This window comes from Amphibalanus amphitrite, unplaced genomic scaffold, assembly GCF_019059575.1.
Source record: "Amphibalanus amphitrite isolate SeventyFive unplaced genomic scaffold, NRLGWU_Aamphi_draft 000000F_arrow, whole genome shotgun sequence".
NCBI classification, from domain to species: domain Eukaryota; kingdom Metazoa; phylum Arthropoda; class Thecostraca; order Balanomorpha; family Balanidae; genus Amphibalanus; species Amphibalanus amphitrite.
Genome location: NW_024881498.1, coordinates 906,776 through 928,910, shown reverse-complemented (window position 1 = coordinate 928,910; position 22,135 = coordinate 906,776). Strand labels below are relative to the sequence as shown.

At 45.7% G+C, this 22,135-nt stretch overlaps 1 protein-coding gene across 3 annotated transcripts in view; it reads left to right on the top strand.

The window, feature by feature from the left end:
• The window catches only part of LOC122378143 (RPA-interacting protein B-like), a 46,844-nt gene that overhangs the window by 5,062 nt on the left and 19,647 nt on the right, over positions 1-22,135 (top strand). The window contains exons 2-3 of one of the 3 annotated variants that reach the window (XM_043358911.1): positions 217-267; positions 6,102-6,232. In XM_043358911.1, coding sequence (XP_043214846.1) covers positions 6,107-6,232 — 126 coding nt within the window. In that variant the 5' untranslated portion in view covers positions 217-267; positions 6,102-6,106. Of the gene's footprint in view, positions 1-211; positions 268-6,101; positions 6,233-22,135 lie in introns of those variants that run through there. The other 2 variants (XM_043359080.1, XM_043358997.1) reach the window with 2 other exon arrangements.

Sequence of the window (22,135 nt, the reverse complement as noted above, 5' to 3'; positions counted from 1 at the left end):
CATAGAGAATAACTGCGGTCCCCCGCAATTTCGTCACGAGCGTCGGACCAATCAGCGTCGAGTACCGCCGAGCGCTGATTGGTGAATTTTCCGCTAGCGTGTAAGTACTGCTCACGGAACAAGAGTTCGTCGACAATCCTCCACAAACGTCTGTCACCATTTTTCATAATGCTAAACAGCCGGAGCGTACCCCCCTGGATCAAGGCCCTATCCCTGGATAAACCCCCTTGGATAAACCGGTGAAGGTGACGGAGTAGCGCAGCATCAGTGAGTGCCGTCAGTGATTTCAACCGTTTTTTAACAAAATATTGTCAGACCTGACATTTTTTTGGCAACTTGATGCATCAATAAACAAATCCTAAGCCTTTGGTGCTAATCCATCATTTCAATTTACCTTTGTCTGAGCGAGTAGAAATGATTTGTTACTTGTTGGGGACACTTCAACTTGATTTCCCTGCAAGTGTAAACATTGGGTTATGTTGTCATATTTCCAGAAATAATCATGCATTCTTCAGATGGTTGATATTTTTACTTGAAATGACAGCCTGTGTGTGTGGTTGGAGTGCAGTTTTTACTTAAAGTTGCAATGGTTTGAATGTTGTATGGCTATTTCAACCCGAAACTCAACAGAGCTCTGTTTGTCCCCCGTTTATTTATGAGCAGGCTGCGAGCATGCTGCTACTTCTTGGCTCCTCATTGGTCGAATTCAAGTGGTCTATTCGTTAGACCAATGAGAGGCCAAGAAGCGCCAGCAATAACTTCCTTATATGGGGAAAACCAACAGCACATTGATATAAAAACAGCGACTGAACAGGGTCCTGAGTTATCTTCGTGGTTACGGGAAGGTCTGCTGGTGCCTGGCAATGTCGTGGAAGGATATTGTTAAGCCAGGTGCTTTTACATTAAGTGGTAGGTATTCCACATTTACACTACATTATGTACCCTAAATAGGCTTTTGAGCATTAAGTAGAACACATTTATTGCTAATTTCTGTTGTTTTTTTATCCTAAACAATTAGTAGACAATTTCCAAGAAGCCAACGCATAACTCGGGAACCAATAGAGCTACAGCGCCGCGGAAAAGCGCATTAGATAGACCTATTAACGCCCTTTCTGTGTAATTCTCTCAGATTTGACCTAAAGTCAACGGTTTTGCCTGCAGGGGACAAAAACTGCCAAAATAGCCAATTTTTTTCGGAAAGTGTTTCTGCAATAACTTTTGATCCAAGCCTTGTAGGAGCTTACTTTTACTGGCATCGTGTTCCTCTCGTCAAGACGCATCGAATGAAGTATAACTTGACGTTGAAAGAAGGTCAACTTGAAAATTTGACCTCAGGTCAAGGTCATGACCTGACCGGAAAGGGTCATGTTGCATATCAATCGATCCGTATCGTCGAGCTGAACACATCTAAGGCGTTTTCAGCGCTCTAGCATGCCTCTATCAAAAGTTATTTGCGAAAAACTGTTAGATACCATTCGTGACCTAAGATGACCTCAGGGGCATAAACAGGGGTTATGTTGTCATATTTCCAGAAATAATCATGCATTCTTCAGATGGTTGATATTTTTACTTGAAATGACAGCCTGTGTGTGTGGTTGGAGTGCAGTTTTTACTTAAAGTTGCAATGGTTTGAATGCTGTATGGCTATTTCAACCCGAAACTCAACAGAGCTCTGTTCGTCCCCCGTTTATTTATGAGCAGGCTGCGAGCATGCTGCTACTTCTTGGCTCCTCATTGGTCGAATTCAAGTGGTCTATTCGTTAGACCAATGAGAGGCCAAGAAGCGCCAGCAATAACTTCCTTATATGGGGAAAACCAACAGCACATTGATATAAAAACAGCGACTGAACAGGGTCCTGAGTTATCTTCGTGGTTACGGGAAGGTCTGCTGGTGCCTGGCAATGTCGTGGAAGGATATTGTTAAGCCAGGTGCTTTTACATTAAGTGGTAGGTATTCCACATTTACACTACATTATGTACCCTAAATAGGCTTTTGAGCATTAAGTAGAACACATTTATTGCTGATTTCTGTTGTTTTTTTTATCCTAAAATAGGTTGAATATGCTTACAGAAAGCCAGAGCTCTGAGCTCTGTTCGCCTCCCGTTTATTTATCAGCAGGCTGCGAGCATGCTGCTACTTCTTGGCTCCTCATTGGTCGAATTCAAATGGTCTATTCGTTAGACCAACAAGAGGCCAAGCCGCGCCAGCAATAACTTCCTTATATGGGGAAAACCGACAGCACGCTGATATAAAAACAGCGACCGAACAGGGCCCTGGGCATTCATTGGTCAAATGAATACCTAGGCCACGTGAATCCGACTGATTAGGAGCCAAGAAACAGCAGCATGCTTACAGCCTGCTGATAAAAAGCTGCCACCAAACAGCACCCAGGGCACTGTTCCTAGGTTCCTGAATTATGTTGGGAACATAATCTAAATTAAGATTAAAATCAGCCTCAATAGGGGAATAATCTTAAATCAGATTATGTTGTCACCTGACTTATCTTTATTTAGATTACACAATCAGCTGACTAATTTTAAATTAGATTACATTCAGCTGGCCTAATCTAAATTAAGATTATATATAGTAGTTGATAGAGTATAAACCCTGGCTTTATAATATGAAAGTATGAGACGCTAGAGCGTCATGTCTTGTGCAGGGAAATAGAGCCAGTCTAGCACAGGAAAGAAAAATAAGTTCAGCACATAACCTGAGCTCTGTTCAGTCGCTGTTTTTTATCAGCATGCTGTCGGTTTTCCCATATAAGGAAGTTTTGCTGGCGCTTCTTGGCCGACCCCTAGCTCAGTTGGTAGAGCGTTGGACTCCGCGTGGTGGGAGCACGCGTTCCCTGTTATAACAGTCCGGTTTCGAAGCGCGACGGGCTCTTGACATAATGGGCTTCCTGACTGGTATGGTTGCGGTTGGTGGCAGGCCGAAGCCAGGCGAAGTCAGTAAGGGACCGGCTGTGCGCGGCTATGTGCGCACGTTAAACTTTGGACTCTAAATTCTGCCATAGAACTGAGGGGTGTTCCATGTTCACGGGCACCGCAAGCTGCTGAGTGCGGTGTGTGCGGTGTGTGCAGCAGGCGTGGGGGTAGGGGATGGGTAGGCGGTTCTGACTCACGTCACGGCTGCGTGCGGTGGACGATCCGCTGTGGCTAGTCCCGAGGGCTGTTCACGGGCCCTGTGTGCGGTCGGACCGTACGCAGCCTCCAAGCTTCGCCCACTGCGTCCCTACGTCAGCCTTCCGTCACCGCACATAGCGACCGCTTTGGCCGGTGGGGACTGGCCATAGCGGACCGTCCACCGCACGCAGCCGTGACATCAGAACCGCCTACTCATCCCCTACCCCCAAGCCTGCTGCACACACCGTAATTTCTGCCATTTTCGGCCAAAAAAAAAGGCTCGCGGGAAGAGCTGTCAGGCCTACAGCTTTAGAAATACAGAAAAATGTTCAAGACATAAGAGGTGTAGAATTAACAGGGTTGCAAAACTGCTATCTCGAAAGTTTGAAATTTTGGATTTTGATTCCCTAATTTTTTTTTTAATATGATAGCCGAAAGATCCAAAAGTTTTTTTTTTGAACTTCGAAAAAAACGGAATATAGGTATGTGATAGTCCCTACCGCCTTCTATCCACATATTTAAGTTGAGATCGATACCACCTCTTTTTTGGCCAAGTTATAGCGAAAAACTTGAAAATTGTTGAAGTCAAATTTTCAAACTCAATTTTTAGCAATTCTAGACGTCGTAGCGCAAAACAAAGACCACCATTAGACTCCCCGTGACGAGCTGCATCGAATTAATACCCACTTTATGCAAAACTATCAACTTTGAAATTTGACCTTTTTTACCTGACCTTGACCTGACCTCCACGAGAAAGTGACATAAACCGTACCTGATGGTCTTGTGACCAACACCATTGAGTTGGAAATGAAAAATTGGCCATAAAAGATGCATCCCACAGCCTCAGTATTCAGTAAAGTTGGGTTCATGTGCTGACCCTTGGTGAGCTGACCTGTGACCTGACCTGGTATTATCAGTGACCTCTAATAACAACATATGTACCTATTAGGTAACTGACGCCCTATCGCTGATTTAGACGAAATGCGTTTATTCGGTGTTATAGTAGCGCATTCCTTAGAAGAACCGTGAACGGTGAAACATTTAATCTTTGACTTGACCTCTGACGTCATCGGTGACCCCGAGGTCAATGAAATTTGGTTTCCCTGGACAAATTTGACAGAGCTATCGAACGCCGTTTTAATTTTACGGATCCCTCCAGTAATTTCAAAGATAGGGAGGGCAAAAAATGCACCCCCCCCCCCCCCATCGCGCGGAAGGTGGCCGGGAGGCCCACCGCCTGCCGGGTCAAGCTGGGAATGTTTGTCATATCCTCATCAACAAATACAGTTTCAAAGTACTTATTCAGCTCTTCAGCTATTTCTTGATCATTTTCAGTTAACATCCCATCATCCTTTTCCAGGGGTCCAACCTGTGCTCTCACATTTGAACGACACCTTACATATTTGTATAGCTTACCAGGGTTTGTCCTCAAGTCTTCAGTAAGTTTGGCTTCATATTCAGACCTCACTTTTCACAACATAAATGTAGTTCGGTTTCTCTGCATTGCATATGCTCTGTACCTTTCACTTCTCTTGGTTCTCTCATACTCCTTCCAGGCTTTATGCTTTTTCTTCACTTCTTTGGTCAAAGCTTTGTTCCACCATGGTATTCTCTGTTTTCTTGTCTACTTCTTGAAAATGGGGCGGGCACATAGTTTTTGCTGATAGCCAGGTGTCATTCCGTTTTGATGCAGGACCAAGCTCCAGTCTGCCCTTCTAAGGTGATTTGACATCTCCACATAATTCCCTTTGCAAAAGTTGTACCCCCCCCCCTTCTAACTCGGCTCCTCAGCCACGTAGCGATACGCGGAAGGCGGCGTTCGAAAGAGCGTCAAAAATAATGGCGAAATCACTTCGGTCAATTTTTTGGTCAGGTCAAAGGTCAGGTCACCAGAGGTCATTGAAGGCAAAATTTTGCCGATTTCCAGGTCGAATGTAGACAATTTCCAAGAAGCCAACGCATAACTCGGGAACCAATAGAGCTACAGCGCCGCGGAAAAGCGCATTAGATAGACCTATTAACGCCCTTTCTGTGTAATTCTCTCAGATTTGACCTAAAGTCAACGGTTTTGCCTGCAGGGGACAAAAACTGCCAAAATAGCCGATTTTTTCGGAAAGTGTTTCTGCAATAACTTTTGATCCAAGCCTTGTAGGAGCTTACTTTTACTGGCATCGTGTTCCTCTCGTCAAGACGCATCGAATGAAGTATAACTTGACGTTGAAAGAAGGTCAACTTGAAAATTTGACCTCAGGTCAAGGTCATGACCTGACCGGAAAGGGTCATGTTGCATATCAATCGATCCGTATCGTCGAGCTGAACACATCTAAGGCGTTTTCAGCGCTCTAGCATGCCTCTATCAAAAGTTATTTGCGAAAAACTGTTAGATACCATTCGTGACCTAAGATGACCTCAGGGGCATAAACAGGGGTCACGGACACCATTTTCATGTTCAGTGTGTCTAAACCACTTGTAATTCAGTGTTTGGGAGTGCTTATAATGTCATTCGTCCCAAAAAGGCGCATTTCAATTTTCTCCCATTGACCCTATAATGACTAGATAAGTGAACCTAGATAAGCGACCCTATAATGGGAAGGTTGCAAAATTGGCCTGACCTTAGGTCATCGATATCAAAATTCTGAGATATAAATTTTGTATATGCTATTGCTCTTAGCAATCGCTGAAAGTTTCAAAGCGATCGGTCACTCGGTGTAGCTATGGCAGACATTAAAACTTTTTTCAAGTGACCTGGTGACCTGACCTTTAATTACCTAGGTCTGAAATTTTTCACAACATGTGTAAATTTAATGTATGACAAGGTGTACCAAAAACCACAAGGGAAAAACGGGAGGGGGCTATGAATAGCCCCCCCCCCCCCAGTGGGGCGCGGGTTAACATGTGTATTTCGGAACATTCTAGTTCTCCGTTTTGTTTAGATGGCGTGCCCATTTACTGTGATGTTTTTTCTTCTTTTTCAGACGTGATGTTTGTCGAACAGTCTTGTGTCTCTCCGACTTCATCTGTAATGAGTCATGGAAATCAACGAGAATATATGAGAAAGGCCTTGTACAAGAAGGGAACGCCGCCATGGAAGGAACTTCATAAACAGGTTTGGTGCTGATGTAGATTATAGCGGAAGGTGGGGTGGTAGGAAGACAGCATTCCATCACCTCAGCCGGTGGGATATCAAATTATTGTCATCTCTACCCCGCTCCCTGGTGGGGCTCTCAGCCAACTGCGCCATGGCCGTGGTGGCCTGATTGGGTGGCAGGAGTATTTGCTTACACCCGGTTATCTCGGAAACTAAGACAGCTAGAAAGAACCGTAATGTGCAATAGGGAGATCGCTATCAGATCTCTCAGAAGCATACCGGTCATTTATCGATCAAGTCATCGCTTAGGTCATTGGAGTTCACCAAAAGTAAAATTATCACGAAAAACTCCCGATTTTCACATTTTTTACAGATCAGCGCGTAATCGGGAAGTAGAGTATAGAGCTGCAGTATACATAGAGAATTGATGGAGGTGCAGTATAGAGGTACGGCAGGATGGGGTAATTTGGCCGGCAGTATAATTTGGCCGCCCCCACCTTTACGATATCTGACAAAAGTGAATGGAATAATTAAAGCCTCTATTCATGTGTCATTGGTGGAACTAATCCGTGGAAATTTTTCAAAAATCTCCCCTTCGTAATTTTCATCAGTCATTAAAACATGTATTTGATTAGAAAATGGCAACTCTTACTTCTGAGGCCAGTTTTATCCCCCCCCCCCCCAAAAAAAAATAGCCGCCTGGCGCAATTCTTCTGTCAAAAACCCGCCGACGAGTTTCAGACAGGCACCCCCGTCTATTTTTTTAGGACAAGATGAGATACCTACTATGCTTTTCAGACCCCATGAGACCCTAATTTTCGGCGATAACTTATTTACTATTTGTCCAATTTGCTTCAGATTTTTACAATGCACATTTCAGCTCAAGCGCCAATTTTCGCCAATATGGTCTCTTAACAAAATCTCAAATTTTAGGGTACTTGTCGTTGCCTCGTAATGTTAAAATCGGCTCCGTAAATCCGTCAGTGGAGTAGGTAGAGGCTATCCGTGCGTAGGTGTGACGTCACAAACACGTGACCATTAAGCTCCGCCCTCCCGGCGGACGGGGTAGTGACCTTGGGCGGTCAGTCGGCTGCGTGGAGCGGGCGGGGCAGTAGCTGTGGCACCGGGGCGGCTCGCATGGACCGTATAGCTGCCGTGCAGTTGTCGTTGCAGCCGTAATTTCATCGAATGAGCTAAATAGCGCGCATAAGTAACGCACCAGCTGAAGCCCTCGACTAATTGTATCTATCACAAATGTACGTACAGCTTCTTCAGTCACAAAAAAATATATATTTCCACACAAGATTCGGGGCTTGTGAAAAAAACGCGCATAAAAGACGCTGTTGATTTCAAATGATTGCGTAAGCTTATGTATCGCGTCAGACTACGTCAAAATTGCAAAACAGAATCACCATTAACATTATGCAATTTATGTGTTTGATATATTAAATTTGATTAGGAATGTATGTCGGCGTGATCGATTTATATCATCCCGGTGCAACTAAGCATTGAACACCTTCAGGACTAATCCATTTGATCATCGACTTAGGTTGAGGAGGTCGCCAGACTAACTTTGCCCCCAGAGCTTGTGTGTTGAAATGCAAACATGAAAAGTAAAAGCCTAGAGATAGTTTCCTCACCATTGAGGACATATCTACTGTTAATTAAAGGGACTGTCCCACCTTAACATTAGAATTGAGTTGAGATAGCCATCTTGATGGGCGTTCTTTGAAAATCAGAGCCGTGAAAACCGTTTCTCCAGCAATTACTTCATCGCAAAGAAATTTGTGTTTGATTTTGACATCTGTGCAAATAAGTGCCACAATGTATTGGTATTGGCACTTAAAACCTGTGACGTTTCCGCCTTTTCCGAAGTTTCTGTATCTGTCGACTTGTTTTTATCGAAACCTTAGGGCTGTTCACGGGCCCTGTGTGCGGTGCACACAGCCTCGAAGCTCCGCCCACTTCGTCCCTACGTCAGCCTTCCGTCACCGCACACAGCGATCGCTGTGGCCGGTCGGGACTGGCCACAGCGGACCGTCCACCGCACGCAGCCGTGACGTCAGAGCCGCCTACCCATCTCCTACCCCCACTCCTGCTGGACGCACCGCACACAGCGCACGCAGCAGTGTGCGGTGCCCGTGAACACCCCTCTTGAAAAATAACAACGCCTCTTTGAACAGCGCCCATTCGTTCCGGTGCCACGAGGTGGAGAAATAAATTGATATGCCAAACTAATTCTAATAGTCTTCTAATTCTTGTAGTATTTTTATTTTTGTATTTAAATAGTTAAGAGGCCGTCCTAAATGTGACTGAAGAATGCAAGAGCCATGAACTTATCAATGGCAGGTGTCAAGTTCAAGTGTGCAACTCTCTAAAATTAATCATAGTATCAAAATGATAAATGATTTGCTCACTGCTGTTTCAACTCCATAATCAAGACATGCTCTGAGAAGTCCACAATCTATTGATGTTGACAACTAAGGAAGAGACAATGAATGTTCACCTTTTTATTTCTGAGCATCCAAGACGACTAACCTTGAGCCGTTAAACATTGATAATACCCTGTATGCTGAAGTGTGGGTGGCAGGGGTGTCGATTTTTCAAAATGGTTGGGGGTGCTCAACCCCTGCACCGGGTGAAAGATTGTAGCTTTGCCATGGGGCACAACCGTACCTACAAGGCATGGTTGTGTATCCCCATAAGGTACTGATAATCCCGGGATTTCCACTAATATTTCCCAAAGGTTGAACGTTCTTCAAAATCATTCTGCTCGTCCTAGTACTTGGCTACCTCATTACATAAACATCTTTCCGAAAAAAACGCGTACATTTGCCGGCAGCTCGGCAGCAGCACCGACACCTCTGTAATAAGGTGACAGAAACCGATGACCGCGATTAGCACCGGTGCAGCAGCCCCTGCGGTCCGCAGGGGCGGACATTGCGCGGGAGGCAACGGTATAGCTACGAGGCTCTGGCGTTTATCAGACGATCACAATAATCGCTGAAAAAAATAACAGGTGATTGCAATTCGATATTTATGGGTTTACGATTTTCCTCAGTGGCGTAGCCAGGTGGGCCCGTGAGCCCCCCCCCCCGCCCCATCAGGTTCAGGGGCCCATCGGATTATTCGAGCCTGAGGGGCACTGCGGCGCCAATTGGCCACTGAGGGTCCACGTTGGCTATATTTGGACTCAGAAGGGCCCCACAGGGCTCGTAAGAACACCTCATAGGCCCAAAAGTACTAACATTAAGATCTCCATAAGGGCCCCAAGCCAGCCTCTGAGGGCCACTTGCCGGCCTCTGGGGGTCTTAACCGGCCTCTAGGGGGCCAGCTCTAGGAGCTGCACACCCGCCTGTAATGGCCCCACACCCATTTCTCTGAGGGCCCCTATAACGGCGACTGTGAGGGCCCTCACCGGCGCCCCTGAGCGCCACACCGGCGTCTCTGAGGGCCCCACACCCCTAACTCTGAGGCCCTATACCAATGCCTTTAAAAACCCTACATGGGCGGTTCTAAGGGCCCTTGACAGTTACCAGCGACCCTGACGGCCCCACACAGGTGACACGGAGGGTCCCAGCGGCGTCTGAGCGCACCATGCCAGTCTCTGAGAACCCCACAAGGCTCCTGAAGGCACCGGTGACCTCTTGATATCTTCTTGTCGGCCTATGAAGGATCCGTTCCGTAACAGCAGTTCTGAGGGCCCAACGCGCGCCTGTGATGGCCCTAAAGCAGTGTCTCTGAGAGCCCCCACACCGGCGCCTCCAGTCCGAGGGCCCCACATTGCCATATCTGAGGGCCCCACACTAGTGCCTCTTAACCCTCGCCCGCACATGCCATTTCCCCATCCTAGAACGCACATGGGGGGGGGGGGTGGTTGCCACCCCCCCCCCGCGCCATTTCGTTCCTGTTGGAGATAGAGCTTAGCAGTAAAGACAAAAAAGATTCTTTGGGAAGGGACGAATCCAATGATACCCAGTTTTACCTTCTCAGGTCAGTCATTGACCTTCCAGGTCAGGTCAAACTAAAAATGTTGCTGTTTTGGGTCACCGTTGGATATCAAGTGCGCTGCTTATCAAATACCGATGACGATGCTGTTTTCTGGTGCCAAGCCAGCTAGAACCTCTTTGTCACACTATCCGACCAGAATTTTGCTGCTGAGGTCATTTCAGGTCAAGTTAGGTCAAGGTCAATTATATGTGTTTGTATGTCTGTGTGTGTCTGTGTGTATACTGATGTGTGCACCGATTGTTTTTGGGTCCATATCACATGAAATCATGATCTGAGAAGCTTTTACCAAAAATGCAGTCAAAAAACTTCACAAAAAGTAAATTCAGCTTGCCTAAAACGCAATTATCTTAGATGACCTAGGTTGACCTTGACCCTGACCTTGACCCCTGTACATCGTCGAACAACATGTTCCATGATAGGTGGGAGGTAAGACTGGCAAAAAAGGCCGAAATCAGGGTGTCAGAAGCTCACAAGGCCCATGGCAAACGCAAGATGTTGAGAATTGGCCATTTGGGTCATGACATGACCTGAAAAACAAGGTCATATCTCCGAAACCAAAAATCACAGAAACTTGAAATTTTCAGTGGACATCAAGAATGGATAAACGAGCAGCTATACGAAAAATCAGTCTTCTAGCTCTAAAAATGTTGAGTGCAGAGCAGAAAGACTGCCTGGGGGGGGGGGTGGCAACCACCCCCCCCCATGTGCGGGCGAGGGTTAAGGCCCTATATCGGCGGCTCTGAGGGCCCAACATCGTAGCTTCTGAAGGCCCCACAAGTGCGCATGTGACGGCCACCCTGCCACCGGTGACATTTGAAGGCCCCACACCGGCGACTCTGAGGGCCCCATCAGCGCCTGAGCCCGTTCCGGTCTCTAAAGATGACCCCACAGGGTTTCTAAAGGTATACATACCACCGGCCTCTGATGACCCTTTGCCGGCCTCTGAGGGCCCGTCGCCGGTCTCTGGAGCCCCCTGCCGGCTTGTAAAGGGTACGCGCCAGCAGCTCTAAGGGTCTGACACCCGTGTACGACGGACCCACACCATCTTTGCAACTTAACGTTTTTTCGCCCTTCTTCTTAAATCTAAATTTTCTTTTCTTTACATCTTTATTTCATGCCTTGTAAATTGCGTAATTGTTTTATTTTTAGTAGTGAACTACTGCAGAACAATTATTTTCCTCAAGCAGAGTTATTGAGGGACAAAACCATTGGGGGTGCCCGGAAAACCATTGGGGGTGCTCATTTGAGCATTGGGGGTGCTGCAGCACCCCCAAAGGTATACAAATCGACACCCATGGTGGGTGGCCTGAGGTCGACCATGCCTAGTAAAGAACTGTTGTTTGTGTAAACACCATGCAGAGGTGTTTTGAAATAAATTTTAGTGATGTAATGTATCATTCTTTGAACTGAGTTGCTGATGGCGGATGAAAGCGGAAGTGCTGCATGTTGAATAAGGAATGCTCTGTTGTGCTTTTAAGCTTATGTTAGATTTTATAGATGGCTTAGTTTTCCTGCAGATTTCATCTTAAAGCTGTCAATAGTGTTTTACCTTTGTTTCCTGGGAGCAGATCCAGCTACTAACATGAGCATGGGACTGGGCCTTTGTACCACAGTCGCTGCGCTGCTTGTCAAAACCTAGGTAATGTGCCTTGTTAGGCCATGCTGTGCATTTTTTAAACCTTTAAGAGTACTTTGTGATCATTGACACACATATTGCACCTGACAAACAGCAGCAAAATCACACCCCATCCTTACCTCTGTGCAGTGTCACCCAACAGACAACAGGGCTTCAAAACAGGCAGGTTCCGCATTCAAGTCGCTTCTTGCAACTATTTGACTAATGTTAGGACAATAGACGTGCTGTACAGGGAAGGCGTGTTCTGTGTAGCTCTTGAAAAATGAAGTCATGCCTAAAATTCAGTTAAGAACATTACAATTACAAATAACTTGGATAAAAGTTGCAAAACATGAACTCTGACTGGTCAGTTGAAATGTCTTGAGCCAGTGAACCACGCCTGGGCTGGAGGTGGTCAGTTCCCTGACTTGCGCGACCTCGGGCAGGAGCTGTGGTACTTGTACATGGACAAATTGAATAGATGCTAGCCTAGATCATGTCGTGGCTGCAGTCCAAGACATGTTCACTAGTTGCTGTTGCTGCCGCCGCCTGCTGCTGCCCTGCGTACCGGCTGGCAGCTCACTGCTGGACTGTTTGCGCGCCAGGCATCCTACTGGACGAGTGGGGTGGGTCGCAGATCTTTGAGAGTGAAACGTTTGGTCTATGTAAATGTAGCTGAAACTCTTACAAATAATCTAATAAAAAGACAAAATTTCAGAGGACTCTATTGGTGTCTCAGTGGTGACAATCAGAACTTGATCAGAACTGTTATCATGCTGAATGCTGAAACTGAGAATAGGGCTGAGCTGGTGGGCTAGAATTTAATGTGCAGGCTTACAAGGACCCCAGTTAATCCACAAATTTGTCAGACTTGCCTGTAGGCAAATTTATGCAGATGAAATGTTTCTGGCAGATAGCCCTGAGGCAAAATGCTATTCAATTCAAGCTTGTTCCGCAGCTCGTTGCGTTCCACATGAGCCACTAAATCAGAGTCACACAACTCTGCCAAATGTGCTGAAAGGCCACGATTTTTCCAATAGGTAGGTAGGTATATTTATTATTTTTCACAGACACAACAAAAATACAAATGCAGTTCACTACAATTCATTCTGCTTCAATTACAATTGCTGGAATGTGTTTTGCAGACTTATTATATTGAATCTTGAACAGACTATATTATATTACTTTGCTCATGGGCCCAGGCCAGTACCTACTGCAGAGTATGGCTCGCAGGTCGCCAAGGAGCACTGGCCCAACTCCCAAGCTCAAAATTGACACAAACCCTTCAAACAGAGCCCGAAAATTCACACCAAAGGGGGCTGAGGCCTGAGAGAACACAAAAAATGCACCAAACCCCAAAATGGCCAGTCAAAATCTGCACTGACCTCAAATCCCCACAATGCTACACATCTGCACCACAGCAAGCCAAATTCGCACCCTACACTACACTACATCCGCACCACACTAGACCAAATCCGCACCGCACCACACTTAAATCCGCACCAGACGAAGGAGTCCGCACTGACAAAATCTAGACAAAATTGCCCCACTTTGCAGTCTGACTCATGGCTATATCCATTGTGATTCTTAGGTCTGATTATTGAAGTTGAGCTCACTTCCATCATTCATGGGCATTGGTACGTCTGCTCTACCAATGCCACATTGTGGGCAGCATCAATAATCAAACATCAATATCTTGCCTTTGCTTATTAGGGAGCATTCTATAACTTTTTAAAAATGATAAATAAGGCCTTGTTGATATTCTTTGCAGTTTGCGACCTTCTTCTGGACAAAGTTCAAGCTTCAATTTTCCAATTTTCATTTCAATCCTTTCCATGAACATTGAACATGTTTACCAATTTCCTGAGTTCATGCGCAATGTTTGTACTATTCGCGGCAGAAGCGTAACAAAACTTTGTGCCACCGATTTGGCAGCTAGGAAAAAAACTTTGCCCGATAAAAAAAGCAATCATATGACATAATCGATCCAAAAGCTTTAAATTGGAATTTTTAAACAATTAGCCAACTATGGGCCGAATGTTTGCCAATTTCGTGTAAAGGGGCCCATAATCTATGTCTTGCAACACAAGAACAGTATATCAAAGCAATTTTTTGAAGGTGGGACAGTACCTTTAAAGGTAGTGTGCCAGCTTTCCTGGACCGTATGGAGTTAATGGCCCAGATAAGGAGAACCGGATTTTTAGAACTTATCCATACCTTCAAAACTCATGGAAACGTCTTAAATTCTTCAAATTTTGAGTACCCCAGTGCGAAATTCGCCCCGACGGGTTGTCGGTCGTACCCCAACCACATTTCACACCACTATGAACAATAAATGCACACACTGAAATCGCTATTACCGATATGCTCATCCAATCAAGTTTCGATAAACCCGTTCATCATCATCTCCTGCGGTTTCGAACACGCCTGTTAGGTGGTGCGGTAGACCGCGCCCAAAGCCAGGGCCCCGGTAACGTGAGGTAGCCGAGTCGGGGCAGCGTGCGCTGACCCAAGCCGGGGCCGCGCGTCCTCCCGGTGTCATGCGATAGCCCGGGGCTGCCCGCGGGGATGCGGTAGACCGCGCCCAAAGCTGCGGCCCCGGCTTGGGTCAGCGCACGCTGCCCCGACTCGGCTACCTCACGTTACCGGGGCCCTGGCTTTGGGCGCGGCTTCTGCTCATACTTTGTGGTGCGGTGGTGGTGCGTCGGGCCGCGCGCTCTGACTTCGGCCAAGAAAAATGCGTCAGCTGATCATTGTCATTTCTGCCACTTGCGTGTGGTGAAATGGGGTCATAACTTAAGAGACGGCTTTTTCATATCAATTATTTTACATAAAATCATATTTCAAACCATAAATGATGTTCGAAAGCCAAATAAAAGAAACAATACCAATACAGGCTTACAGTTTAAGGCTCGACATTGTGTTGTCTACGATTAGACAGCTGATAACTCATTCCCGTACGTCGTAACTCTAAAATGGCCTTTGCTCATTGTCACATGTGCGCCGCATTCGCGATTGTTGCCGACGCCTGTTTGCAGGTCAGTCCACTACAGTTGTTATACATATCGAAAAACCGATAAAGTTTTAGGCGAAAAAGGCACTATTCCAGGCCCATTTTTGATTTTTTTTTTGCGATATTAGGTAAAAACAGAAGCTTCTTATCCTAGGAAAAATAAAATGGGAAATCTTTCAAAGGTGGCACACTACCTTTAAGTTTTACAAAAAGATACCGAGTTTATTGATGATCGTTCTCGTGTAGTGCCCAACGTCCGCTTGCCACATTGCTATTTCTTTTTGTGCACGTCTTAACAATATAACGCACACATGACACCGCGATGAAGGCCATTTCTACCATACGATACATTACGCTTCTGCCCCACCCGGCGCCCCGCACCGCTTCACGAATCACGAATACGGTCGTTTCGCTGGAGCGATGCCCCAGGCAATCGGCCGTGCCCGAGACTCTTCATCCTACTTTGTTGCTTTCTGCGCCTTCCTCAGAAACATTTATTGGCACTGCCAAATATATCAATATTTTTGGGTCAAGCAGAGGCTTACACATGGTCTTACAGGTAATCGGGTAGTGACCTGACCCAACCTGACGATGAGATAGGTGCAACTCCGGGTTAAATAAATGTTCAGAGTCCAAGAGTCTATCCATCTTTCCTTCTACGGCCGGTTCCGTTCCAATAGATCCTACCTTGATTCTGATCATTCTGAATATTCTGAGCTGGTTCGACGTTTAAATACCAAAATAAGGTGAAGAGGATACCAAATGCCCTCAAACGGATAATTTTTTGGCTTTCGTCCCGAAACAACTTTGCCAGCTTCACTTGTCTCCAGTATGTGGTCCCGCTCCGACCTCTCCGCGGTGCTGACACTGACTGAAGCGGCATAGACCCATCGCGGTCACGGCCAGTGGGCGGAGTTTAGTCGGGCCCGGCGCAACGTGATTGGCCAGCGCTCCTATCCAATCCGGTGCGGTAGCGAGCGAGCCTCTATCCGGGTGCAAAAACTGATTAACCCAGATCTGCCCACCGTATCATTTATGATACGACGAGTGGCTTGGTCGTTGCCATGGCAACCGACTACTACCCGAAGGACGCGAAGACTTTATTTTGCGATGATATGATATCAGGGGTGTGTACTATCTCTACACTGGGTAACTTTTTCTCTATTCCAGATATATTGTGTTTAGCGTAATTTAACAAAAACAACTACCCAAAGAGGTCGGCATTGACCAGACGCGAAGATGCCTAGGTGAGTGTGTCCTCAAGTGCTTTGAGACTAATTCCTCAATTTTGTTGCTGCATGGTACCTAATTATTCAAGGTTACATACCACATGGTTTAATTCATTTTTGTGTGAGATATGCCGTGTCAGGAAGGATGTCAATGCTTTCGTATCATATATGATACGGTGGGCAGTTTCTCACACTAGTCGACACAATAACTTACCGTAACATTCATCTGTTTCCAGGCCACGGGGACTTACCTTGGCGGAGATACTTGACATTCTGGAGGAGGACGACGACGATGTTGATGGAGGTGATGTCATCGTTGAACCACCGGAGGCGTCCTACGACACGGACGAATACTCCGGTGACGATGAGGATGCGACCGGAGAGCGTGACCTCAACCGGCTTCCAGCTCGGCAGCTGCGTGCTCGGGCCGAGGTGCGAGGAACTGGGATTTTTTCTGGACGCGATTCCGACGGTGAAGACGTCTCGGAGCCTTCCAGAGATGTAAAGCAGAGCGGAGACGGTGCTGCCGCCAAGCATCAGAACTCAGGAAGGTCGCCCAAGCAGCGTGAGAAGTGGACACAAGGGAACTTCTCATCTTCACCGGTACGCATCTTCCCAGACTTCGACGCTCACAAATACCGCGACTTCTCTCCTAGTGAGCTCTTCCGTCTTTTTATAGATGACGAAGTCCTCGAACACATCCAGAAGGAGATGGTGTTGTACGCGCGGCTGAAGTCAGACATCGAGTTCAGTGTAACAAAGGAGGAAATCTTGACCTTCTTGTCCATCCTTGTAGTGTCAGGATACTGTCCGCTGCCGTCTCGCCGAATGTTCTGGCAAGAGGAAGATGACTGCCGAAACATCTTGGTATCTGAAGCGATGAGGCGGAACCGGTTCGAGGAAATACTTCGGTACCTCCATTTCGCAAACCAAGATGAGTTCAACAAGTCAGATCGGTATTGGAAGCTCCGACCTATGATCAAACTTCTTCAGACTCGTTTCATCGAGCACTTCGTGCCAACACGCTTTCTTTCCCACGACGAGAGCATCATCAAGTATTTTGGCAAGTGCTCTCTCAAGCAATCTATCCGCATCAAGCCGATTCGGTTTGGGTACAAGGCATGGTGTCTCAACGGACCATTTGGGTACTTGGCTGCCTTTGACCTCTATCAAGGGTCGACCTACGAAGGAGATGAAGAGCTGGAAAAGACTCTAGGCAAGACAGCATACACCGTGATTCATCTTGTGAATCAGCTTCTTCAGCGTGATGGAATGGATCGTATGCCATTCCACGTTGTGTTTGATAATCTGTTCACTTCAATCTCGCTCCTCCGACACCTCAAGAGTCTCGGTCTCGATGGGACCGGCACGATTCGTTCCAACCGTGTCCCAAACGATCCGCTACCTCCTGTCAAAGAGATGGAGAGGCAGCCGAGGGGAACGTCCTTCGCTGCAAAGACACAGGACGGCATCCGAGTCACACGCTGGAAGGACAACAAGCCGGTCACAGTCGCTTCCACGGTGTACGGGTCCGAACCCATTGCACAGGTCAGTCGTTGGAGTCGGGCCGAGAAGAAGAAAATCAAAGTTGACTGCCCATCGATAGTGAAGGAGTACAACAAGTCCATGGGCTTCACAGACCGGATGAATCAAAACGTGAACCTGTATCGTATAGGGGTGCATGGCAAGAAGTTCTACTTCCCTGTCTTCACATGGCTCATCGACGTGGCCATGAACAACGCCTGGGCGCTTCATCGTCAAGTTGGAGGAGACCTCTCCGGACTTCAATTCCGAAGGGAAGTAGCAAGCTCTATCCTCAAAACGTTCAAGGTGCCACATGGAACCGGTCACAAAAAGCCACGAGCTCCACTGGGGGCCGAAGCTCGGTTTGATCGCGTCGATCACTGGCCTATGAAGCTCCCCAACAACAAGCGTCGTCGATGTCAGTTGAGCTCGTGCCCAAGCCGTGGTGCCCAGGGGGGACCACTGAGCCGGTTCGGCTGCAAAAAGTGTGACGTCGGTCTCTGCATCGACGCATGCTTTGTGACATACCACACGAAGGAGTGAGATGATGTCGAGCACACAAAGCGATGTCAAGTCAAGTACGCCTGTCGCTTTCCTGTACACAGTTCTATGTGAATGGATCGTTATGCTGTATGTATGCAGGCATTGTGTACTGCGTTGCATAGTGTTAACTGTGAGCTTGGTGTTCTCCCCAGACATAGCTTTCATCTTATGACGTCAACAGTACAAATAAATGCAAAGCTGGCCATTCTGAGATGTTTTATTGCTCAAGTTTTAACCCAGTAAAAATATCGTATAGGGTGATATAAAAGTGCGAAACTGCCCAGCGTATCATATATGATACGGTAATTTCCGACGAAATGAGTACAGCCAACAACAAATGCTATATGCTGGTAAGCAATGTGATTCAAAAGTACTTTAATACCAATGTTACAAAAAAATTCCTTAACTTTTTTTCTCTGGGCAGATCTGGGTTAACTACGAGCCAACGACAAGTGCTCTAAATTTTGATATTTTGTTAAGAGACCATATTGACAAAAATTGGCGCTTGAGCTGAAACATCGTCTGCCAAAATTTCAAGCTAATTGGACAAAAATTGAAGAAATTATCGCCGAAAAGCAGGGTCTCATGGGGTCTGAAATGCATAGTAATTGGCTTTATTTGTTAGTTGTTACCGTAAAGTGGGGCTATTTGAAACGGATTTTACAGTTTTTGGCCTCTCCCTTTAACACGGTTCATATTTCTTGTAGCATATGGGGCATTCCACGATAGATCGTACCACTTTTTTCCAATTTGACACCCTCATCTCTCGGAATTTGACGAGAATTGGTCTCAGGGGTAATCAGGGGCTCTGAATCCACCTGTAGCAATTTCAGGCTTATCAGATAAGTATTTTTTGAGTTATGGTGTATAACATTTTTTCGATCTTGCTTTGCAGCGCTAAGTTTGGCGGGCTGTAACTCTAAGACGGATTATTCAAATGCCAAATGTTATATAACATTGAACATGCAATGAAACAGATTAATATGTATTTTTGAAATTTCGAAAAATACGCTATTTTTGATATATGACATATCGAGTTTTCTTTCATTTGTATTTTTGGGACTTTGGGACCAATTTTTTTTGAATTTTTATTTCTTTAAAAAAATATTTGGCTCATTGTTAAGAAGTATGCAAAAAATTAGGAAGGTGTTCTTTCTATAAATGTATTTATTTTACGTCACGATAACGGTTTCGAATAGTGATTTCGGGAGGGGAGCTTACAAATGGCGTGGTAAAGCTGCCTAGTGACATCACGGGTTACTGAAATTTCAATTTAAGTCTGAGTCATCTGAAAAAAGTGAAAAGAGGGTTCATCCAACCCTCTTTCCTATAAGCGCGAGGGTGAAAAAGGCTGTTTGGTTCTGTCATTGTTTTGGACGCCAATGACCATAGCTGTCCGAGATGAAAGTTACAGGACGCATACATGGTGTCCTCCAGAGGTCTCACAACTTGTATATCTGGGAATTTTTCAAGGTTACATGAGGTCAGGTCGGTCACGTGACATCACTGTTATAAATCAATGGGGAAATATAAAAAACTGTTATTTTGGCGCCGAGAATGATCTAAAACTATCCCACGTACATGGTATCGTGATTTCATGCACTCCTTGCAAAGTTCAATGCTTTACTTTTGCATTGTTAACCTTGCGTGACGTAATTTATGACGTCACTAGGGTCGTACGAGTTTTTCGTCAATAACTCCGATCAAATGGAGCAAGAGGGTCGGGAAAGCCACCAATGGACTCGGGAAGACCTTCCGAATCGAATGGTATGCCATAGGATACCCTTTGCCCAGCTTCGTGACCTGAGGGGCTCTGACCTGACCTTGACCCGAGGTCAACTACTTAAGTTGACCTCACCCTAGCAAAAAGTATACCATTCGATGCACCTGAGCTAGGCGAACACAATGATGCCAAAATCGCGGCTCTGCGGCCATTTTTTTGCGAAGTTATTTACTAAAAACCGAACCCGTAACTTCAATCACGTGACCTGACCTCAGACGCTACCGGTTAACCTGAGACCTTAAAATCGGGTACCAATCGCTGCGACTTGTAACGGCACACACGCTTGTTTTTTCCGCGAGGCTCTAGCTCTATTAGAAGCGAAACGGCGTGCTGGGGTCGTATCAACCCCTCCGAAACCCATTTTGTTTGCGGGAAAATGAGGAACTTATAGAAAGAACACCTTTTTAATTTTTTGCATGTCGATTTGCAATGACATGAAGTTTATTTTGAAAAAAATAAAAATGTGAAAAATTTTGGTCCCAAAAGTCAAATGAAAAAAAGAAAAAAAAGGCAAATGAAAAAAGATTATGGTTTTTGTTCAATAATGAAATTTTTTCTTTGGAATTTTTAAACAGTAATATTAATTTTTGATTCATCGCAAGCTTAGTGTTGTTTACTTTTTGTTGGTTGCTTAACCCGTTCTTGTGTTATAGGCCATCAAACTCACCGTTACATACCGAAGTTAAAAAAATGTAATGCAATATAACTCAAAAAGTTTTGATTTAAGAAGTCTGATATTTTGCCAGGCGTCTTTGGGGCCTATGATTACCCCTAGGACCGATTTTCATTAAAATCTGAGAGATGAGGGTGACGGGCCTGGTACGATCTATCGTGGAATGCCCCATATATTAGGTATTCACTTAAAATTGACACAAACTTTAAATAGCTGCACACCAAAAGTGAAACAAGCTATTACGTTGCAATTTAGGATATAGATAAATTGAACAATTATCATCATATAGAGTACCGTAAACGGGGGTGACTTTGCCTTGCTGGGTGACTTTGCCATGCTTCTTAAAAATGCTTTACGGTGATATTCAGTGATATTTTAAGAAGAATGTAATAATTTTGTATGCACAAATGGAAGATACTTGATGGGCCTTCCAACATAACCCTCACTGAGAGATAAGTTACCACTAAATACCTAACTGGACTCCATTTTATTGGAGTCATTGAAATGGTTAAATTTGAAGAGGTCCGAACTTTTTATTATCTAATCATGTTCTAGACCAACTGCGATGCTGAAACTTGGTATGGTTGATCATGACAAGGCTGTTAAGTTAGCATATCCAACAAAACTGACATTTGTCACTTCATTTAGCTAAAATTGTTGGTGGCGATTTTACCAAGTGAATTGCAAGCCACATGGGGTGACTTTGCCACCAAGTTACCAATGCAAAAATGAAATAGGTACTTATCCGATGCAATTCAAAATAATTTTTCAATGTAGCATGATTTTGATCTCCAAACTGTTTTTTTTTTAATATTTTTGGTGCCCGACCCGGGCTTTTATCGTTAGTAGCACACATTCATACTGGGTTAGTACACTATATACACGGCAGTGGTACGAATCGTTTTCGGCACCCGCTACGCGGGACAACCTTGACCGCACGCTTCCTGTCACGCACCCCAGGTGGCACCGCACTGGTGCGCACGCTGGGGCTATCCCGATTTCTCGGGCCCGGCAGGTCAGAGGGCTGCTCCGGGACATGGAGCGAGGCTGTGCCCTCGGGACATGTCACCGGACCGAAGGATCTGTTTAAAGGCGGATCAGGCCCGTGTACCTGCGGCCGGGGGCGCTGGCTGGCACAGCGTTAACCCGCGCCCCGTAGGGGGGGGGGGGCCGAAACGGCCCCTCCCTGTCCTTTTCCGTCGATATCTCCTAAACGGCTGGAGATATCGCCACCAAACTTTTAGGACCCCTCCGGGCATCAATTTTACACATTGTGACCAAAAATTTTTTCCAGAGGCTATGATAGGTTGGCCACAAATGACGTCAGAATGACGTCATGTTCTGTCATTTTTGACCGAAAAAAGACCTTCGCGAGAAGACCTGTCAGGCCTACAGCTTTGAAGATACAGAAAAATGATCAGGACATAAAAGGTGTAGAATTGACAGGGCTACAGAACTGCTATCTCGGATTTTTGACATTTTTGAGTTTTGACCCCTAAAAATCAAAAAAGCATTTTTTTGGATATAGTA